The sequence below is a fragment of the Gobio gobio genome (assembly GCF_949357685.1).
Source record: "Gobio gobio genome assembly, chromosome: 17".
Taxonomy (NCBI): domain Eukaryota; kingdom Metazoa; phylum Chordata; class Actinopteri; order Cypriniformes; family Gobionidae; genus Gobio; species Gobio gobio.
This window is the reverse complement of record NC_137110.1, coordinates 45,411,415-45,432,359: the sequence shown is the minus strand read 5'-3', so window position 1 is coordinate 45,432,359 and position 20,945 is coordinate 45,411,415. Positions and strand designations below refer to the sequence as shown.

The window sequence follows — 20,945 nt, the reverse complement described above, 5'->3', positions numbered from 1 at the left end:
TATATGTTCAAATGTGTCTAAATAGAATAAATAAAATAAATAAAAAATTTTAAATAAAAGTAACATTATTTATTTTTGCGTTATTTTACATATGCATCTGCTAACATATGATATTGCTTGTTTCTGCTTCTTCTTCACATGTCTTTTGATCAGGAGATTCAGTACTCTTTTAGAAGATGCATAATAGCACCCCCTACTCTATAACAGTGAAATCACAGAAAGCCGGAAATGTTTGTCAATAGCAGGGAAAGCGTTAAAAAATAAATAAATATTATAAAAAATATTATAGATTCTTTGATCTTTGTATTGGTTCAGTGTTGTTATTAACTAAAACTATTCATTAAAACTTAAAGCTGAAATAATTTAAAATATGAATATAAGATGAAACCTAAATGAAAATTATGCATTTGCAACTAAATTAAACAAAATACTTAAATTTCTAAAAACTGAAATAAAAATATATTAAGTTATATAAGTTTGTGAAATAAATGCTAATAAATAAAAATGTACTGAAATATTAAAAAGTATACATTTTAAAGTCAACATGAATTTAATGAAAATGGGCTCCATTTACTTTATGCATTTCTGGCCTTACTGTGAACAATTATTCAGTCCACTTCATTCCAGGTTTTTAAATATGTATTACATATTCAGCTGATCCATTTTCACCATCCAGTCAGTTTTTTCCCACAGTGTGTCTTGTTGCATAGGCTTACCCTGTTTCGTTTAGAAAGCCATTACGTTGCAGAAGTAAAATGGGTTGTGAATCATTTTTCATGTTGACTGTACAGTAAAATGTGTAACGCTTCACTCTGATCTTCAATAAAACAAGAGTTTTCAAATATATTATGTAAAATATGCCGATTTGGTGAGAGGTTACATTACTTGATATCTCAGAGGATGTTTAGAGTAAATATTTAAAAGTTTCATCTGAGAAAAGGGTCGTGAAGCCCTGAACTGGAGAATAAAACATGCGGTAGCACTGTATTTTACAGTCCTGTTCCCCATGTACATACTATGTACTTATTATAGTTATTGCAATAACTGGGTGATAACTAGGTACTAACCCTCAACATATCCCTAAACCTAACCTTAACCCATGTAGTTACCTTATATTACCCAGTACTTGCCCAGTAAGTGCACGTACTGTAAAACAAAGTGTAATCCAACAGGCTTTGTTGAAGGTTTAAAGATTTTCCTGCGGTATCAGACTTTTTGGCTCAAATTGAGCTCACAGTGCTTTTTGCTCAGAGTTTGGTTTTCAGACAGGTCTGACGGGTAACTGTGCATTGCTTTTGGTCTTTTTGGAAGATGCTTATGTGGGACTTGATTCCTCCTGAAGGAACTTCTCTCTGGATTGAGTTTTAGACCTACAAGAGCTGTTTGGTACAGTACAGTGGGCGGATGATTTTTGTTTTCATACCTGAGGACCTTGATGATCCCCTGCGTGTGTGAGAGTGAGAGGAGAGCTGTGAAGCATGAGGCACGTCTCATCAGATAAGACGTGCTGTCAAAGTCTGATCTATGTCTCCTTCAGCACAGGAGAGGGTGTGCGCGGTGACCCGGTCACTGTGAGGGAGGGAGAGAAAGAGAGATGAGGACACTGAGATAAACACTACCAAACACAGAGGGTCTCAGTGTAGGTGCAGACGAGCAATCTGTGGTAAAAAGAACAATCTTTGGGAAAAACTATCACCTGAACTACTGAATAAAAGAACGAGGCATGTTGAGCAGTGCGTGTGTGCGTGTGTGTGTGTGTGTGTGTGTGTGTGTGTGCGTGTGTGTGTGTGTGTGTGTGTCTGCACACTAGAAAAAAAAAAAAAAAGATCTGTTAATGCTATCTTAGATAACAATGATATGAAATAAAGACTAAATAGAGCATTTTCTTTTCTGATTTGTCTTCTACCAAAACCAGAAAAAGATTTCTATAAAAGATTTCTTTGAGAGATTTTAGTTATGACATCAAAAAGAGCAATATCAGAGCATACACAGATTGTAAGTCTCTTCTGCTCACAAGGGCTGAATTTGTTTGATCAAAACACATTAAAAACAGTAATATTGTGAAATGTTATTACAGCTTAAAAGAACGGTTTTCTATTTGAATATAGTAAAATGTAATTTATTCCTGGGATCAAAGCTGAATTTTCAGCATCCTTACTCCAGTCTTCAGTGTCACATGATCCTTCAGAAATCATTCTAATATGATGATTGGCGGCCCAAGAAACATTTATGATTATTATGAATGTTGAAAACAGTTGCTCTGCTTCATAATTTTGTTGAAATTATAACATTATAATCAATCAATTTAATGCATTCTTACTGGGTACAAGTATTTTTAGCAGTAACGGTAGTCGTGTCTAGTATAAGTGCATGCATTAATACACACTATGAACTTTAAATATGTGCAAAGGATATTCTGCGTTTCACAGTTAAAAGTGTCAAGTGATCAAAGTTACCCAGCAGCTCTCATTTAGTTTTTAATGAGGGGACTGTAACATGTTTAATTCCATCCAGGGCCTGTGCTTCATTTACCCCCTGCAGAACGAAGCCAGAGCCGCTTAACCAGTTGAAACACAGCAGCCTCGGGCACTGAGATAACATGCTCGTAACTAACCAATGTACTTTATGTGGGTGCGCCAGTTATTCTTAAGGCAAGATTTAGCTAGTAGTTTATAAATTAATGCTTAATTGCTAGTATGATGTCTGCGTTTATTGATCCATTGAGAACCCTTGTTGAAAAGCTTGCATTTGGTGAGTTGTAAATGTATGGTTCCCGTTTCCAGCTGGGTTTTTTGTTGGGTTTTTTGGGGTATTTTCCAACAACATTTATAAACAATGTGTGTGTACATGTTTTTCTGTCCCGGTGGGGGACTTGTGTCAGTGTGGGGACCTAAATTGAGGCCCCCATGAGGAAACAAGCTTATAAATCATACAGAATGAATTTGAAAATGTAAAAATGCAGAAAGTGTTGTGTGATGGGTAGGGTTAGTGTAAGGGGAGAGAATATACAGTTTGTACAGTATAAAAACCATTATGTCTATGGAGAGTCCCCACAAAGATAGCGTGCGTGTGTGCGTGTGTGCGTGTGTGTGTGTGTGTGTGTGTGTGTGTGTGTGTGTGTGTGTGTGTGTGTGTGTGTGTGTGTGTGTGTGTGTGTGTGTGTGTGTGTGTGTGTGTGTGTGTGTGTGTGTGTGTGTGCGTGTGCGTGTGTTGCATGCACAAGTACACGCTTGACTGAATTAGTTTTTCCTGATATTGTCAAAAATCTGAGTTTTAGGTACATTCGGGGAGGATAATGATCTTTTGATGATGCATCTAGTCTGTGATTTGTTGTGAAAAGTGCGCAACCGAAAACCGAAGTCTTTGTATGTGTGCTGAGTGCCGACCTTCTGTCTCGTAGTGCGTGTTTGGCATTAGCTAAGCAAACCGGTTCCCTGGAATCCAACTGTGATGAAATATGAGAGAGAGAGAGAGCGGTGGCATCAGGTCATGCTAATGGAAGCTTTTATCAGCTCAAAATGAAGGGTGAGACTCAAACAGAAAATGACCCTCAATGTGTGCTGACTGATATAACAATTTAACAGCACAAATAGTTGGCGTGGCGTCATATTTCATAATTTTCCTCATATTTGCCCAAGCCTGAAAAGCAGTCGTGTAGCGTCTTGTCCTCTAGTGAGGAATGTCTGATATAACATTACTCAGTTCTCTCGGCTCTTATAAGACGCATCAGTGTCAAAGCCAAATTACTACTCATCTTCATCACAAGAGGGAGAAAAAAAAGCACTCAAACTCCAGACCTGTGGCAGCTGAAGGCACTTTCCACGAATATGATACACTTTGGTGTCTCATGACATTTGTAAAACCATTTGAGGCACAAATCGCATTTACTTTTGTATTAGCTAACATATTATTACCCGAGAGAATTAGATTGTTTTAAAGCCCTCTGGATGCATAATTATCTCTTGTACAAAAAATAACATTTGTAACGTCCCTTTAAATTGTCACACACACAAGAAGTGACAGCATTCGAAAACTTTCTACAACATGACAAGTAAATAACCATTCAGCCCATGTTATTGTAAGTTTTTTTTAATGGTTTCTATTTATAAACTTATGTTGATTACAGTATTATATATACACTCTAAAAAAAAGATTCTTCGTCGTAATCATAGGGGAACCACTTTTGGTGCTATATAGCACCATATCTTAACATGTTCTGTGTATGGTAGCGGTGCAATATAGCACCTTAGTTAGCGGTGCTATATAGCACCTTAGTCAAAGAACCGGTGAAGAACCACTGAAGCACCAAAATTGGTGCTATATAAATGGTAAATGGACTGCATTTATATAGCGCTTTTAACAGACCTACGGCCATCCAAAGCGCTTTACATTTTTGCCTCACATTCACCCATTCACACACCGACGGCGGTGTCAGCCATGCAAGGCGCCATCCAGCTCGTCGGGAGCAGATGGGGTTAGGTGTCTTGCTCATGGACACCTCGACACTTGGTCAGGTGGAACCGGGGATCGAACCACCAACCTTCCGGTTTGTAGACAACCTACATGAACCACTGAGCCACTGCTTTTAACAGACCCACGAAAGTCGCGCTATGATTGGACGTCGGACAGCGTAGCATGGCATGGGGACGTAATGACGTGTTCCCATTAAAACGGGAACATGAACGGAATATTCTAAAAGCTCATGTAAACACCTTAATCAGAATATTGTCTTATTTAGAATAAGGTCAATAATTAGATTACTGCTGTCCATGTAAACGTATAATGATACCTTTGCAAATCATTCGCTAAAACAGACAGCTGGATGTTGAAGTACATAGCTTTGACCATTGTGGTAATTAACATATGAATTTACATTATTAGTTAATATAATGTTATTATGGAATTAATACATGATGACACATTTAATTAATAGCAATTCATATATTACTTAATATATTAATTGTGTTAAATGTTCATTTGTTTCTGATGCAGTAATCATTAATAAATGGTTTAGCTTTTATCTTGTGATTATCTGCAATACTTAAGAATTATTTATTCTATATGTGTGCACCCGTATTGTAAAGTGTTACCCAAATCTCTATTACCATGCTCATCTCTCTGAGAGCTGTCATGACAGAAATGTGTCAACGTGAAGAGACTTTTCCTCCTCATTTCAGAACATCACTGCACACCATTGCTTCAAGGGTTTGTAGAGACTCAGAGTATACACTCAGAAAGGACCCAAAATCGCCAGCTCTCATAGACAATAAATGATGTCCGGAATAAAATAGTCCAAAGTCCATCTCTGTGAGACTATAAACTGCAGTGCAGACCTGGAGACTTACATTTGTGTTTGATGGAGTGAGCAGTTTGTCCCGTCCCCGTAGAATCTGTGGTCTTGCTTTAGCGTTCTCATCTCTCTGTCTGTCTTTCTATGTGTTTATATTCACTGTTTTATGATTAAAGCATTTTCCAAGGGTCTGCAGGCGGCGTGTTTTTTATTTGCTGTTAGTCAGCAAGGTTATGGAGCGGAATATAAATCCCTCCATCAGTGGTGAGATGGCAGCGCTTCATGTGCATCTGGGGGAAGACAAAGCGTTCACTGAATATGCAGCTGCCATATTAAGAGGAGAAATCACCCTGCTGCCCTCAAACGTGTGTAGGAAGTGATGCTTTGACTGGCAGACGCAGGTTCTTTGAGCCGTGTGTGTATGTGTGTGTGTGTGTGAGGGGAATAAGGGGGAAAATGTAATCCCTGAGCAAGGTGCTGAATAAGCAGATATCCACTAACCTCTGAAGGTGAAACTTAATCTCTACTTACTGACAGAGGGGCTAAATCATAAGGTACAGCACGTGTGTGTGTGTGTGTGTGTGTGTGTGTGTGTGTGTGTGTGTGTGTGTGTGTGTGTGTGTGTGTGTGTGTGTGTGTGTGTGTGTGTGTGTGTGTGTGTGTGTGTGTGTGTGTGTGTGTGTGTGTGTGTGTGTGTGTGTGTGTGTGTGTGTGTGTGTGTGTGTGTGTGTGTGTGTGTGTGTGTGTGTGTGTGTGTGTGTGTGTGTGTGTGTGTGTTACAATCTATACAACCATTTACCCTCTTCAGTACCCAATTTCTCTCACACACACGGCCCTTTACATGGTACAATAATGGCTTTGCATGGTAATGTCTGTGGGTGCGTGCGTGCGTGTGTGTGCGTGTGTGTGTGTGTGTGTATATATATATATATATATACACACACAAACACACGCATTACCATGCAAACCATTAACGAAAAAAGGCACAATTTATTTGATCAATAATATAGTAAAGCAATTGTTTGAAATATGATTGCAATTTAAAATAACTCTTTTATATTTTAATATATTGTAAAATGTAATTTATTTCTGTGATCAGAGTCTTCAGTGTCACTTGATCCTTTAGAAATCATTCTAATATGAGGATTTGCTGCTCAAGAAACATTTCTCATGATCAATGTTCTTATTTTCATATTTTCTTTGTGTGGAAACCTTGATACTTTTTTTCAGGATTCTTTGATTAATAGAAATTTCAAAAGAACAGCATTTGTTTGAAATGGGTATCTTTTGTTACATTATTAATGTCTTTACTGTCACTATTGATCAATTTAATGCATCCTTGCTGAATAAAAGGATACATTTCTTCCACAGAAAAAATCATATACACACAGTTCGGGATGTAGCTAAATATTCAAGACTGGAGATTTTAAGAAGCAGTCCCCTCCCTCTCCCTCCTCGGTTTAAATCTTTTAAGACATTTCGTTTTTTCGGTATTTAACAGCAACCTGATACTTTTGTCTGAAACTGAAAGTATGACCACAAACTCAACACACATTTCCTACTGATTTATTATTATGTTGGCTGGCATTGACGCAGAGACTGATGCATTATTAGCTCAATAACAATGAACATTGATTTCAGATTGATCCACCTCTAAACAATGGCATGTCGATCTGATGACTCTTAGTAATTGGTGGTTCTTGGCCAGAATAAGCTGCAACAAACCCCACAAAAACCTGTGTGTGTGTATGACAGTGGGATGCAGAGGACCACGCGAGTAGCTGCAGTGTGTTCTGGGATGTGGCCATACGCAGAAATACACCTCCATCTGCCTCTTGAAATACAGCTTGTGTGTTGTGATTGTAGACTAGAGACTAACTCTCCCTCCCTCCATCTCTCTCGCTCTGTTCAAGTGCTTTCAGCCATAGTTTTGTGGATTGGTGCTCTTGGGGAATGTATTAACATCTTTATGAAATTTCACAAAGAAATGGTTTTGCCACTAAAATCTTTTAGATTTATCTTCCCTCATGTCTCTAAAGATAAGAGCCTGTACCCTGAAGATGCTGTATTTATACTACACGACTCGAAAGCATTGCTGCTGTCTGTCTAACGCTCTTATTCGCTTGTCCACCGGGAGCTTTGTTTTCCCATTGAATAAAGTCATTGATTTTACCTGGAGCTCTGCTTTTTTAGCTGAGGGAACTCTGGATTAATAAGACTGTGAGACGGTGGGCCTCAGCAGGGGAAAATTATTCTGAATGCAAATTATAAAATGCAACTAACCATATAATCATGTTTATACAACAGTTGTAATAAATCAAGACTGTCTGTGCATTAGTAGTGGAGATTTGAGATTTTTCAGTGACTCTTTCTGCAGGTTGCGTCGTTGCACCAGTAGGTGGCAACAAATCTATTGAATCGTTCATTCAACCGATTTGTTGGAAAACGCTGATTCATTTAAAAATGTGACTCTTGTTTAGAGAATGTCTATGACTATGTTTACATGCTCCCTCATAATGTGATTTAAAATAGGATTATGACAATATTGCAATTAAACTTTACCTCATGTAAACGCAATACTTTGATCAAACTAATGCGATTAAACTCATAATCGTAGTAACCAGGGCTTGACATTAACACTCGCCAACCCGCCAAATGCGGGTAGATTTCAGCTGTGGCGGGTAAGCCAGCCACTCCCACTAGCCACTTTGGCGGGTTGAATATAATTTCAGCCTACAGCCAAATGAAATGCCAAGACCGTTGTATCACAAAATATTACAATTCACTAAATTACAATTCAATTACAATTCTTTATCGGTTAACTTGCAGTTAGTGAAGGCGGGATAGGCAGAATCGCGCTGAATCACACACAACAGAAGCTCTCTCTCTCTCTGTCGCACGCGTGATCAGTTCTCCTTGCGCTTGAATAGTCAAATACACGCGCACACATGTCAAAATTTTCGTTGTGTGGAGTATCTCGCATGAACACAGTCAGTTACGGCTTAAGTGTACGTAAACAGGTGGGTAATAAATGCCGCATTGTGTACGAATGAAAATAGGGATAGCTCACTTAACGTAACTGGAGTTGATGCAAACACGGAGGCGATCGACATTAAACAGCTCACACTTTATTCCCTGCAAAACTCTCACAAGAGTGCGTCACAAACTCCATTCCGTCCACAGCATTACTCAACAAACCAAAATAACTAAATGTTAGCAACAGAAAATAACCCGTCCACATGGGTGCTCGAGGCGCAGGGCGCACACACACAAAACGCAGGCAGTTCAACAGGGAGCGCGCACTCTTAAAGGGGCCACACTGTATTCATACTCATTACAATGTCATTAATGTCAATCAAACAACTACAGGTGTTAAATAAATGTATACATATTAAATAAACCTACTGTATCTGTATCTTTTTTTAGAGAAATGTTCTATTGTTTTTGTAATTTGCTTCTTTGTTCTTTTATATAGCCTAACAAAAATAACTCGTATTAAAACATTTCTCATATTAGCCATTTTGCCCACCCCTTGCCCACCTGCACACCAGCTGATATACACTGTTGTCTTGATTTGGGTGTTCACTCTGCATTGAAAGTTAGAAAGGGTTCTAAATCTTCTAAATCAAGTAAAATGACTTAAAATCAAGTAATTTAAGCATGTCAAAGTCAACTTTAATCATATAAAATTTAATTTCCAAGCAGTAAAATTGTGTTCAGTGAAAATGCTGAGTGGCTAGTAACTTTTGAAAACCACTAGCCACAGTGGCTGGTGAGCAAAAAAGTTAATGTCAAGCCCTGGTAGTAACCATAGTCGCATAGGCGATTTGAATCGCATTAAACAGGCATGTTTAAGGCACCTTAATCGCATTATTACCATTCTGACCAACTTCATGAATGAACTTTGTGACATTATTCTGAAGTTTTCTCTTCTCCAAATCACTCCGTCAACACAACTCGCAGTCTCTGCTCCGTATCTTCATCCAGACTGCGCGAAGAACACGACGGCAGCAGGCAAACCCAATGTAGATCACGGCGCCGAATAATATCCAGTAAGCTACGTCCATAAAAATGTATTATGAATTTGATGCGAGTAGATTAAAACAATGGCCGGTAACGTGCATATGCCTATCTGAGTGTGGTATAACCATACTAATTAGCGAATTATCAGAATAATGAAAATGCATGTAAAGTGAAGAGTCATGCTCATGTCATGTAAACATCTTATGGCGATTAAGACCGTACTCTGATTATTATAAATAGTCGCATTATTGGTGCACATGTAAACGTAGTCTATGAAGGCTTTGAATTTGGGGTGAATAGACTTTTAGTGGAGGGACAGAAATCTCTCCTTCATTTGTGTCTGTTGAAGTCATACAGGTTTGAAATGACAAGTAAATGAGTAAATTCTGAGAGAATTTGGTGAGAAGCTGTTGGACTGTGTAAGGGCACCTGCTCGTCTTCTGCTGCTGGCAGCGTGCATCCCTCTTCTTGTGCCCTACATATTTATAGAGGCTCATGTTCAACTGTCATGTGCAGCTATGCCCTGTTAAACCTCTCCGTCTGTATGTGGGTCTGTCTGTGCCTCCCTGCGCAGCCCTTTCCATCCCTCCATCTCTCTGTGTTTCCTTTTCTTCTTTATTAATGAGTCGTGACAGGGATATCACTCTAAACAGATAAAGCGGCGTCTCTCTCAATGGTGGTCGGCTCTAGTAAACTTTGTGTTGCCACAGGCTGCCTATCCATCATGCCTTAATGTGAACTGTTGAAGTCTTCCCACTTTTCAGGACCCAATGACTCTCCCAAACACATGCCAGAGATAAGACAGACTACTCAAAACAGGAAAATAAAGCAAGAAAGAGGGACCCCTGCCACGCGGCAGCTTTTAACTAGCATTTAAAAGCTTTAGATGATTCGCATGTTCACATTTTCTTTTGACCTCCTGCGAGAGAGTCTGCAATTGTATGGCTAGCTGTGAAGTGATAATTAAAGTCGTTAATGTGAAACTGTTTGCAACCCACTGCATTTTTCCTCCGCACTGTGATATATTTTCAAGAGAAACTTGATTTTCCAACAAGAGAAAAGGGGTAGGATGTGATCCATCTAGATTGTTAAAAGTGTGAATTACATGTGTTAAAGGTGCAGTGTGTAGTATTTAATTATGAGGAACTATTGACAGAAATGCAATATGATACACATAACTATGTTTTCAGTGGTGTATAAAGACCTTACATAATGAATCGTTATGTTTTTATTACCTTAGAATGAGCCATTTCTATCTACATACACCGCGGGTCCCCTTACAGTGAAGTCTCCATTTTGCGCCGTCATGTTTCTACAGTAGCCCTAAACGGACAAACTTCTCTACTGAGCGCTAGCTACTCTCTGCTGTCTCAGACGACATCTTTGTCCTGTGTCGGCCATCGTATCTTCTCTGTGTATTTCGAAAGGGAGGGGTGAGCGGTGAGCGGTTGCAATTCACAACCTCACCTCTAGATGTCGCTAAAATTTACACAGTGCACTTTTAAAAGTCAGTTTTGATTTCATATTGGCTTTAAGAATGTATTAGGTTTACAGTAAGAGTCTTGCTCTTACTTTACGTTTGTTGATTTAATGAGGCTGTTTGTGTACTTTATTATATAGTTTTATTATGAACACAAGAAATTGGGAAAGTCGTTCAATCTTTAGGCATTTAACAATTTCAAAAGACAATGAAGTCTGTTTATACGTGAGCATGAACAGGTGGATTTTCTGTAGGCCTACTACAAACATCTAAGAATGTAACTTTTTTTGCGAAGCTAAAATTTCCAGTGAAAATGCAGACTGCAATATGTCACATGTCTATATTCAATAGGAAGGAACGTTAGAAGCGTTTTGGCAGCTGATTCGCAGCCTCCTGCTGTTCTTCCAGACTCAAGCATCCTCTCCACACATTCATGGAAACAAAATCCCTGCATCGGTTTTCCCCATGTTTGCTCTGTTTTGGTTGAGATGACTATCTTTAGACACACTGATGGGTTTTTCTGTGCTTGTTTTATCAAATGTACCAGCTCGAGTCTATCAGAGAAAACTAGATCTACAATAGTACAGGCAGAACTGCTTGTGAAACGAATAAAACCTTCCAATAGAATTGTGACCTTCCAAAAATGATCTAGATCTTAGGGAATAAAAGCAGATTCACACTAGGCACCAAGCACATCATACATTCATCATGCTGTAATAATGTAGGCTTTAAAGGCACTTCCACAGGCTCCTTCAGCCCTGCAGTGAATAAACTCAAAGTAAATATAGAAGAGTCTTTTGTGCTTCAAAAATCTTGCATTGACTCTAATTGAAATCTGCTGGAAATATTTGAAACATTCGCTTTGCAGAACGAGCGTGGTATGAAGAATAGGATTTGTCCATTAACCTTCAGTATCAAGACACAAAAAGAGTAGTTCATTCTGAAAGCATCTTATTGACCACAAGAAAACAGGATTATATCATTATTTTAACCACAGACAAAGTAAAACTTGACCGATAGGAAATTGAAAAGCACCTTGACTAGGTAGACTCAAAATTGAGACAAAGCTGCATGTCCTGACGAAATGCTTAAAGTTTAATGAAAACCTTGAAATGCACTTCAACAATATTAAACAGACATGTCAGAAATGTGACAGCACACTGAACGATGAAAAAGGACCAACCGCACAGTATGTCCCTGCTTGCCATTAACTGACTCTCTCTCTCTCTCTATCTCTCCGTTTCTCTCTCAGGAGGCCATCATCACCGGCCTGCTGCCTGAGACAACATATTCTGTTACTGTGGCGGCGTACACCACTAAAGGAGACGGAGCACGGAGCAAAGCCAAAGTAGTGACCACCACTGGGGCAGGTGAGAGTGTGTTTTATTCCAGTCACAGTTTAAGAGTTCATTTGAAGTTTTTAAGGGTTAGTTCATCCAAAAATACCATAATTTACTCACCCTCAAGCCATCCTGGGTGTATATGACTTTCTTCTTTCAGCCAAACAGAGTTATATTGAAAAATATCCTGGCTCATCCATGCTTTCTAATGGGAGTGAATGGTAACTTAAATTTTGAAACAAAAAAGCGCATCCACCCATCATAAACGTAATCCATATGGCTCCAGGGGGATAATAAAGGCCTTCTGAAGCGATGTGTTTTTGTATGAAAAATATCCATAATTATAACTTTATAAACCATAATCACTAGCTTCCGGTAATGGCCGTTCACGAGTCGAGTTCCGGCGGAAGAGTGACCTTTGACCCGACACATGACGTATGACGTAGGAGTACCATAAGCTTAGGTGAGAGTAGACGCCTCTCGTGGTTCAAACAAATAGGGCTGGGCAACAAACTCAAGCTCCTCCCCCATTTCTCTTTTAAAATTCTCGTTTTAGACTTCTAATTCGTGGCCAGTGTTTTGTTTTGCTCTATCCTCTGCGCTTCCGCGTTCGTCAATACGTCAAGAGTCGGGTCAGAGGTCACTCTTCCACCGGAACTAGATTCGCATACCAGAAGTCAGTGATTATAGTTTATAAAGTTATAAATATGGATATTTTCTTACAAAAACGCATCTTTATTAACCCCCTGGAGCCGTATGGATTACTTTTATGATGAATGGATGCGATTTTTGGGGCTTCAAAGTTACTATTCACTCCCATTATAAAGCTTGGAAGTGCCAGGATATTTTTTTTATATAACTCTGATTGTGTTTGGATGAAAGAATGAAGTCATATACACTTAGGATGGCTCAAGGGTGAAAAAAATATGGGATAATTTTCATTTTTGGGTGAACTATAAGTGCCCTTTAAGTGCATTTAGTATTTTCAGAGGTAAAAAAGTTACACCATGAACTTCCAGCCAGCAATGACCTCACAGTGACCTCCACTATCACTATAGCTGTATTTTCAGCTCTACACCCATTTCATCATCTGAACAATCCAGCTAAGGTACTGTAGATTAAATAGAAGTGGAAATTCATTCGCATCATTCTTTTTCTAGGGTAAGAGAGGATTTATCCATGTAGCGCCTTACAAAATTAATCAGGGTAACCATACTTTACGCAATATAGGAAAAAAATGTATATCGGTTTGGTATATTTTGCGATTTGAATAAATAAAGGCATTTCACCAGATTACTTGGATAGCTATATTTGGAAAGAATGATTAATTATAGAATGATTGGTGTGCTTTTGTTGGAGAGTGAATCCACACAAAGGAGTTTGAACCATCCTTTTAGGGTTGAACAATTTGGGAAAAATGTGTTGTGCATATTCACATTTTGGTACTGTTTACAGGAACCAACTCAAACCTCTTTCAGTAACCAAAAGTCAACGAATAAATAAAACAACTCTTTCCACTTGAGATTTCATAGGTCATGTTCCCACTTTTTTTACTATAATATTAGGTTTTTGACTATATAATATAATTTAATATAATATAATATAATTAATATAATATAATATAATATAATATAATATAATATAATATAATATAATATAATATAATATAATATAATATAATATAATATAATATAATTAATATAATTAATATAATATATAATAATAATATTGATTTTTAATCTTATTTAAATTAAAATATTAAACAAAAAATAAATATATTACTATTGTAATATAAGATATACAAAATAATAAAATAATAAATTACAAATAATACAGTACAAATGTAGAACTGATATAATTTCTTCATTTTCAAACTTTAAACCATCAAGCTTTTATTTTGGTGGTTTGCCGACTAATAAATACAAGTATTGCTAGAACTAACAAAACTAAAAGTAAAACAATAAAAAATAAAATAAAATAAAATAAAATAAAATATTATTTGAATGACAAAAACACAAAAAAATTACTAAAATTGAACTAAAATAAAATGAAAACAGAAAAAATAAACAACAAAATTTTAACAAAAACTATTATAATGTATCAATGATACTAAAATAACACTGGTTTCGGCATCTCAGAGTGGCTTGATTCACAGTAAATTAACAAAACTGAGATGCTGAAACACTGTCATATCACATTTTTATTTTTCATGCAGCCCTACACCAAAATATCATACTGAAATAAAACTGTGTTTACTTAGTATTAGCCATGACTGACAAAATGACAAACAATCTGAAGGATATCTCGCATCTCTGTCACTGGCAGTTCCAGGCAAGCCCACCATGATCATTAGCACCACCATCGGGAACACAGCTCTGATCCAGTGGCAGCCCCCTAAAGAGATGGTGGGCGAGCTGATGGGCTACAGACTCCGCTACAAGCGTGAAGAGGAGGAGACCTACACCACCCGTGACTTCCGGCGCATCGACGACCACTTCACCGTCACCGGCCTACACAAGGGCGCCACCTACATTTTCAAGCTCTGCGCCAAGAACCGTGCGGGAAACGGGGAGGAGTACAGCAAAGAGATCAGCACCCCGGACGACGTCCCCAGCAGCTACCCACAAAACCTCAGAGTGGTGGGCCTGACGACCACCACTACTAAACTGGCCTGGGACCCCCCGCCTCTGCCCGAGAGGAACGGGAAAATAGTACGCTACGTGGTGGTGTACCGGGACATCAACAGCCATCAGAACCAGACCAACGGTACCGCGGAGATGCAAATGACCATCCAGGGTCTGCAGCCGGACACCACCTATGACATCCGAGTGAGAGCGTTCACGGGGAAAGGAGGGGGTCCGATAAGCCCCAGCATCCAGAGCAGAACCATGTCTACCTCCATGCCTGGTGAGTTATTTAAAGAGCTCTGAATGACTCCATATTTGTTATTCGCTCTTGAACGTCTGCGTGCGTCCACCAACGTAGATGAAACTGCACTAAAATACTCTTGCATTGATGTTCGGAGGTGATACTGTGCCACCATTGAGGCTATAACATCACAACAAAATGAGTGTTTTAGTTGAGCTGTGAGTTTGAATTGAATTGTGCAGTCTGAATTGAATGTGATGAGAAAAAAAGACAAAGATAACAGACATCTTTTTTCTCGCTGGTTATACACATATTGCAAAAAGTCAGATTCAGGAATGAATGACTCTAATGAGCTGGTTTATTCAATTAATGAATTAGTCAAATCAGTCCTCAAAAGTTCTAAAGAATTCTTAGAGGGGTCATGAACTGGCTTTTTAAAAAATTTTATACTGTTGTCTGAGGTCAACTTATGATGTTCACGTGTTTTTACATTCAAAAACATCATAATGAATAAGTAATAGGCTATTTTCTACCCTGGTTTTGAGAACACTTGGTTTTTATGGGTGTGCCGCATTGAAGACTTGGAAGTAAACACCCATTGCTACGATTGGATAACAGTGTTGCATATTATAATGAGCTCCGGCTCCCTTACACATGAGGAATTGTTTTGAAAACTTCCAATGTGCAGAAACTGCAACCGGAATGATTCGCCCACAGGGCTCGCAAAATGTCTTTATCAAACAAACACAATGATTTATCTCTCATCTACCCGCAATTAATTGGAATGTTATTTTTTATTACTTGGCGGGCCCGATTGGGTGAATATAACCGCAAACCGTGCATAACACACACACGCACACACATGTATTTCACTATTTAAGATAGTGCAAGCCCTGGTCCATACATGTTCTAGTCTGATCATGAATCGCAAGACAATAATCCGATATCAGCTCAAATACAAAGCCTGTGACAGCGTAGAAGTTTAGTTAGACACGTACATAATCAGTAGATATCAAATGTAACAATGCAATAATATCACATATACCTTTTTTTACTCACATAATTGTGTTGCATCATTCCTGTCAAATCCAGAAGCCACAGCATTGTTTTTTAATCTCATACTCTCTGCAAATCCAGTCTCTTGTTTACAAACGAATCCGGTGAAATGAAGCAAACAAATGCAATGTCTTCCCAACGTGAGCTGGAGTTTCATTAAAAATAAAGTTCAACCATGCATTTTGGAATCCGAAGGAAGCTTATGGCATGTTTGAAACATGCCATAAGCTTTATTGCTTGGAAATTCGATCCGGTTTAGCTCCACGTGGGCCTATGTTGTTTATCTATAACATGTCAGACGCGAGTTGGTGGGCGGGGCTACAGAATTAGGCGTTCGTCATCTTCTGTTGAGGTGCCGTTTCACTGCACTCTGACATCACGGGGACGCACATTCGCAGATTGATCGTTTGCTGAGCCAGCTGTCAATAAAAGCTTTTCTTTGACTAACAAGGAAGTTTTCAGCTCCGAAACTTACAGGATATTCTTATATTAACATGAACTTTTATATATCAAAAGCTCAAGGGAAAGTTGATTTCTCAATTCATGACCCCTTTAAAGGAGCGGTATGTATGATTGACAATGAAAGCCACACTGTAAGTTGAAGAGTTGGTTTATAGAGATTTTTAAATGGATGCCGAGGCTTTTTAGGTAGGGTAGAATCTGTGTTCTCTGACCTAGTTTTTTTTTTTTGCTGGTTTCCTTGCCATGCCAACTTTTTCTAAGGAGAAAAATCTGAGAAGCAGGAGATTTGAGAAAAAACATCTCTATTTAATCTCATTGCTGTTCGGAAAACCAACTGAGACATTACAGAGATTTGTGATTTTTCTTTGCTAATGGTTTGGTCCAATATGATTCCACTGTGGGAGGAGCTACTCAGTGCAGTGTGATAAAAATAGAGGCAAGCGGCTGAAAAATGCCTTGTGGCATGATACTGTGTGCAGTCACTGCTTTTAGGGTAAAATCTTGAATGAACTCGGACAAGATTTGATTCAGTGCATTCAAATACTGATGGATGATGTCAGTTCCCACCCAAAAACCACTCAATACTCGGCTTCTGTTGAAAATATATTACATTATGGAAGTAAAGTGTTTTGTGATTGTCATATTACGTTCTTTGTTTCACTAAAAGATCCAGACGCTGCCACGTCATATTTCTCTGTTTGTCAGTTTGTCTCATACACATGTTCATTGAAAAACTCTCACACAGAGCAGATGGCTGGAGACGTATGGCTTGTGAATTGCAGCCGCTGCAAAACTCCACATACGGCTTATCTTATGCTAGAAACATTAAAGGCTTACTTCACTCTTATGTCGTTTCTAAACTTCTACGACCTTCTTTTTTTTCATGGAACATATGGACTACCTTTATGTTATTTTCAGAGCTCAACAACATCCGTTCCCATTCATTTTCATTTCCTTTTTGTGCTTCACAGAATATTGTAGTACAGGTTTGCGTGATTGTTGTCGTGATTATTAATGAATTGTCAGATCGTGGTTATTTGATCAAAATCATGTGAGATATTATTTGAAATATTAAAATAAAGGAAATTGAAGCACGTATAAAATGGTAATCAAGGAGTAATGTGAGTAATGGTCGAAATGTTATTATATATATATATATATATATATATATATATATATATATATATACACAGGTGCTGGTCATATAATTAGAATATAATCAAAAAGTTGATTTATTTCACTAATTCCATTCAAAAAGTGAAACTTGTATATTAGATTCATTCATTACACACAGACTGATATATTTCAAATGTTTATTTCAAATGCTAAGGAAAATCCCAAATTCAGTATCTCAGAAAATTAGAATATTGTGTCAAGGTTCAATATTGAAGACCCCTGGTGCCACACTCTAATCAGCTAAGTAACTCAAAACACCTGCAAAGGCCTTTAATGGTCTCTCAGTCTAGTTCTGTAGGCTACAGAATCATGGGGAAGACTGCTGACTTGACAGTTGTCCAAAAGACGACCATTGACACCTTGCACAAGGAGGGCAAGATACAAAAGGTTATTGCAAAAGAGGCTGGCTGTTCACAGAGCTCTGTGTCCAAGCATATTAATAGAGAGGCGAAGGGAAGGAAAAGATGTGGTAGATAAAAGTGTACAAGCAATAGGGATAACCGCACCCTGGAGAGGATTGTGAAACAAAAAACCCATTCAAAAATGTGGGGGAGATTTACAAAGAGTGGACTGCAGCTGCAGTCAGTGCTTCAAGAACCACTACGCACAGACGTATGCAAGACATGGGTTTCAGCTGTCGCATTCCTTGTGTCAAGCCACTCTTGAACAACAGACAGCGTCAGAAGCGTCTCGCCTGGGCTTAAGACAAAAAGGACTGGACTGCTGCTGAGTGGTCCAAAGTTATGTTCTCTAATGAAAGTACATTTTGCATTTCCTTTGGAAATCAGGGTCCCATAGTCTGGAGGAAGAGAGGAGAGGCACACAATCCACGTTGCTTGAGGTCCAGTGTAAAGTTTCCACAGTCAGTGATGGTTTGGGGTGCCATGTCATCTGCTGGTGTTGGTCCACTGTGTTTTCTGAGGTCCAAGGTCAATGCCGTATTCCAGGACGTTTTAGAGCACTTCATGCTTCCGTCTGCTGACCAACTTTATGAAGATGCAGATTTCATTTTCCAACAGGACTTTGCACCTGCACACAGTGCCAAAGCAACCAGTACCTGGTTTAAGGACCATGGTATCCCCGTTCTTAATTGGCCAGCAAACTCGCCTGACCTTAGAAAATCTATGGGGTATTGTGAAGAGGAAGATACGATATGCCAGACCCAACAATGCAGAAGAGCTGAAGGCCACTATCAGAGCAACCTGGGCTCTCATAACACCTGAGCAGTGCCACAGACTGATCGACTCATTGCTGCAGTAATTCAGGCAAAAGGAGCCCCAACTAAGTATTGAGTGCTGTAAATGCTCATACTTTTCATGTTCATACTTTTCAGTTGGCCAACATTTCTAAAAATCCTTTCTTTGTATTGGTCTTAAGTAATATTTTAATTTTCTGAGATATTGAATTTTGGATTTTCCTTAGTTGTCAGATATAATCATCAAAATGAAAGGAAATTAACATTTGAAATATTTCAGTCTGTGTGTAATGAATTAATGTAATATACAAGTTTCACTTTTTGAATGGAATTAATGAAATAAATCAACTTTTTGATGATGATTCTAATTATATGACCAGCACCTGTATGTATATATATGTATATATATATATATATATATGTATATATGTTTATTATATTCACAGCATTAAAGAAAAACATATGGACCGATTTATGTTTCCCAGTAAAACATCTATTAAAAAATATATATAATATTAGGCTTACATTATAAGTGACTTGAGCAAAACACAATTATATCATTCATCACAAATATTTGTGTGACAATTGTCATCACAAAAAAGTCATGATTGTTATGGGCCTATTTGGAACGTGGAAATTTTTGGTGAGCTATCCCTTTAAATATGTCTACTGAGAGGGTGTCTCTTTCATTTCTCTGCGCTCTGACTTCTCAGCTTCCCTATAGGATAAACCATATGCCGAGAGCAGATAGTTGGCTTTGATTTTTGATGTGTGGTTTGAGATGTAGATGTTAAGATGTTATCACGTTGGCTACAGCTGTCTCAAACTGCATGTTAATCAGTGCAGTGATGCGGTTCCTCTGCCAATCACTGAGCCGGTCTGGAAAGAGATGGGGTGAGGAGTCTGTGGCATGCAGTAACTCTTTTATTTTCACCTCCTCTACAGAGTTCACTAAAAACTTTGGTGTGAAAGCTGTAATGAAGACCTCTGTCCTGCTCACGTGGGAGGTGCCGGAAACCTACAAGTCCCAAGTGCCTTTCAAGGTGCATTTTCCCTGTCATTCCGCAGTTGTGAAGTAGAAAATGCAGTGTAAAATGAGTCTAATTGTGTGATTGAGTTAACCTGTGCTCCCCCTGCTGTTAGATCCTGTATAACCAGCAGAGCGTTGAGGTGCAGGGCGACCTGAAGAGGAAGTTGATCACACGGCTACAGCCGGACACCGATTACTCCTTTGTGCTGATGAGCCGAGGGAACAGCGCTGGCGGACTGCAGCAGCAGGTCTCCATCCGCACCGCCCCAGACCTGTTCACCACCAAACCGGCCCACCTTAAACAAGACCCAGAGGAGGGTGGCAAACTCACCATCACACTGCCCAAAGTCCAAAACAGCGCCCTCGTCAGGTCAGTCAGAAATCGTCAATTAATCTTGTGCAGCCATCAACACTTCTGTGGTCATGATTAATTTTTTCATGAATCACGAGTTTGCTTGCTTTCAAGAAAATAATAATGATCTTTGTATGTAGTCATATAGAATGGTAGCTGAGTAGCTGAGTTTCAGTACAGTATGTGACATTGCTAGGCTATGAATACATAAATAAATATGAGATGAAGAAAAACACAGAAAAACTCTGCACTCCGACCACATCGAGTTTCAATACATATAGTGTTTATTTTTCTCTAGTGCTATTGATACAACATGATACATTGCATTGTAGCTGCAGGAACAATGCACTGATGATTATTGATATGTATTTTACCTGTAATTAAATCTGCAAAATAAATTCTGCTGCGGTCCAGATTAATGATTCCCCATCTCGTCACTGAGTTGCTTGTATCCACAGCAGGGTTTTTTTTCTCACTTAGTTGGCAGATTTCTTGTTGTTTTCGCTTCATTTAATTTGCAAAAAATTGCATTCTTTATAAAAAAGGAATAAAAGGGTTACTATGAAAACCAGCATTTGTTTTCCCCTTGCAAAACAATGCCCTCTGTTAAAATGCATTGCTAAGTAATGATCAGTTAAAGCAGAGATATATAGTTATTACATGGCGTGCATCA

At 38.5% G+C, this 20,945-nt stretch overlaps 1 protein-coding gene across 1 annotated transcript in view; it reads left to right on the top strand.

Moving 5' to 3' along the window:
- ptprfa (protein tyrosine phosphatase receptor type Fa) overlaps window positions 1–20,945 on the top strand; it is a gene marked incomplete at its 5' end in the record, with an annotated part of 188,387 nt that overhangs the window by 125,710 nt on the left and 41,732 nt on the right. The window contains 4 exons of the mRNA XM_079841132.1: window positions 12,046–12,163; window positions 14,459–15,040; window positions 19,836–19,933; window positions 20,034–20,290. Of these exons, the coding sequence (XP_079697258.1) occupies window positions 12,046–12,163; window positions 14,459–15,040; window positions 19,836–19,933; window positions 20,034–20,290 (1,055 nt within the window). The remainder of the gene's footprint in view (window positions 1–12,045; window positions 12,164–14,458; window positions 15,041–19,835; window positions 19,934–20,033; window positions 20,291–20,945) is intronic.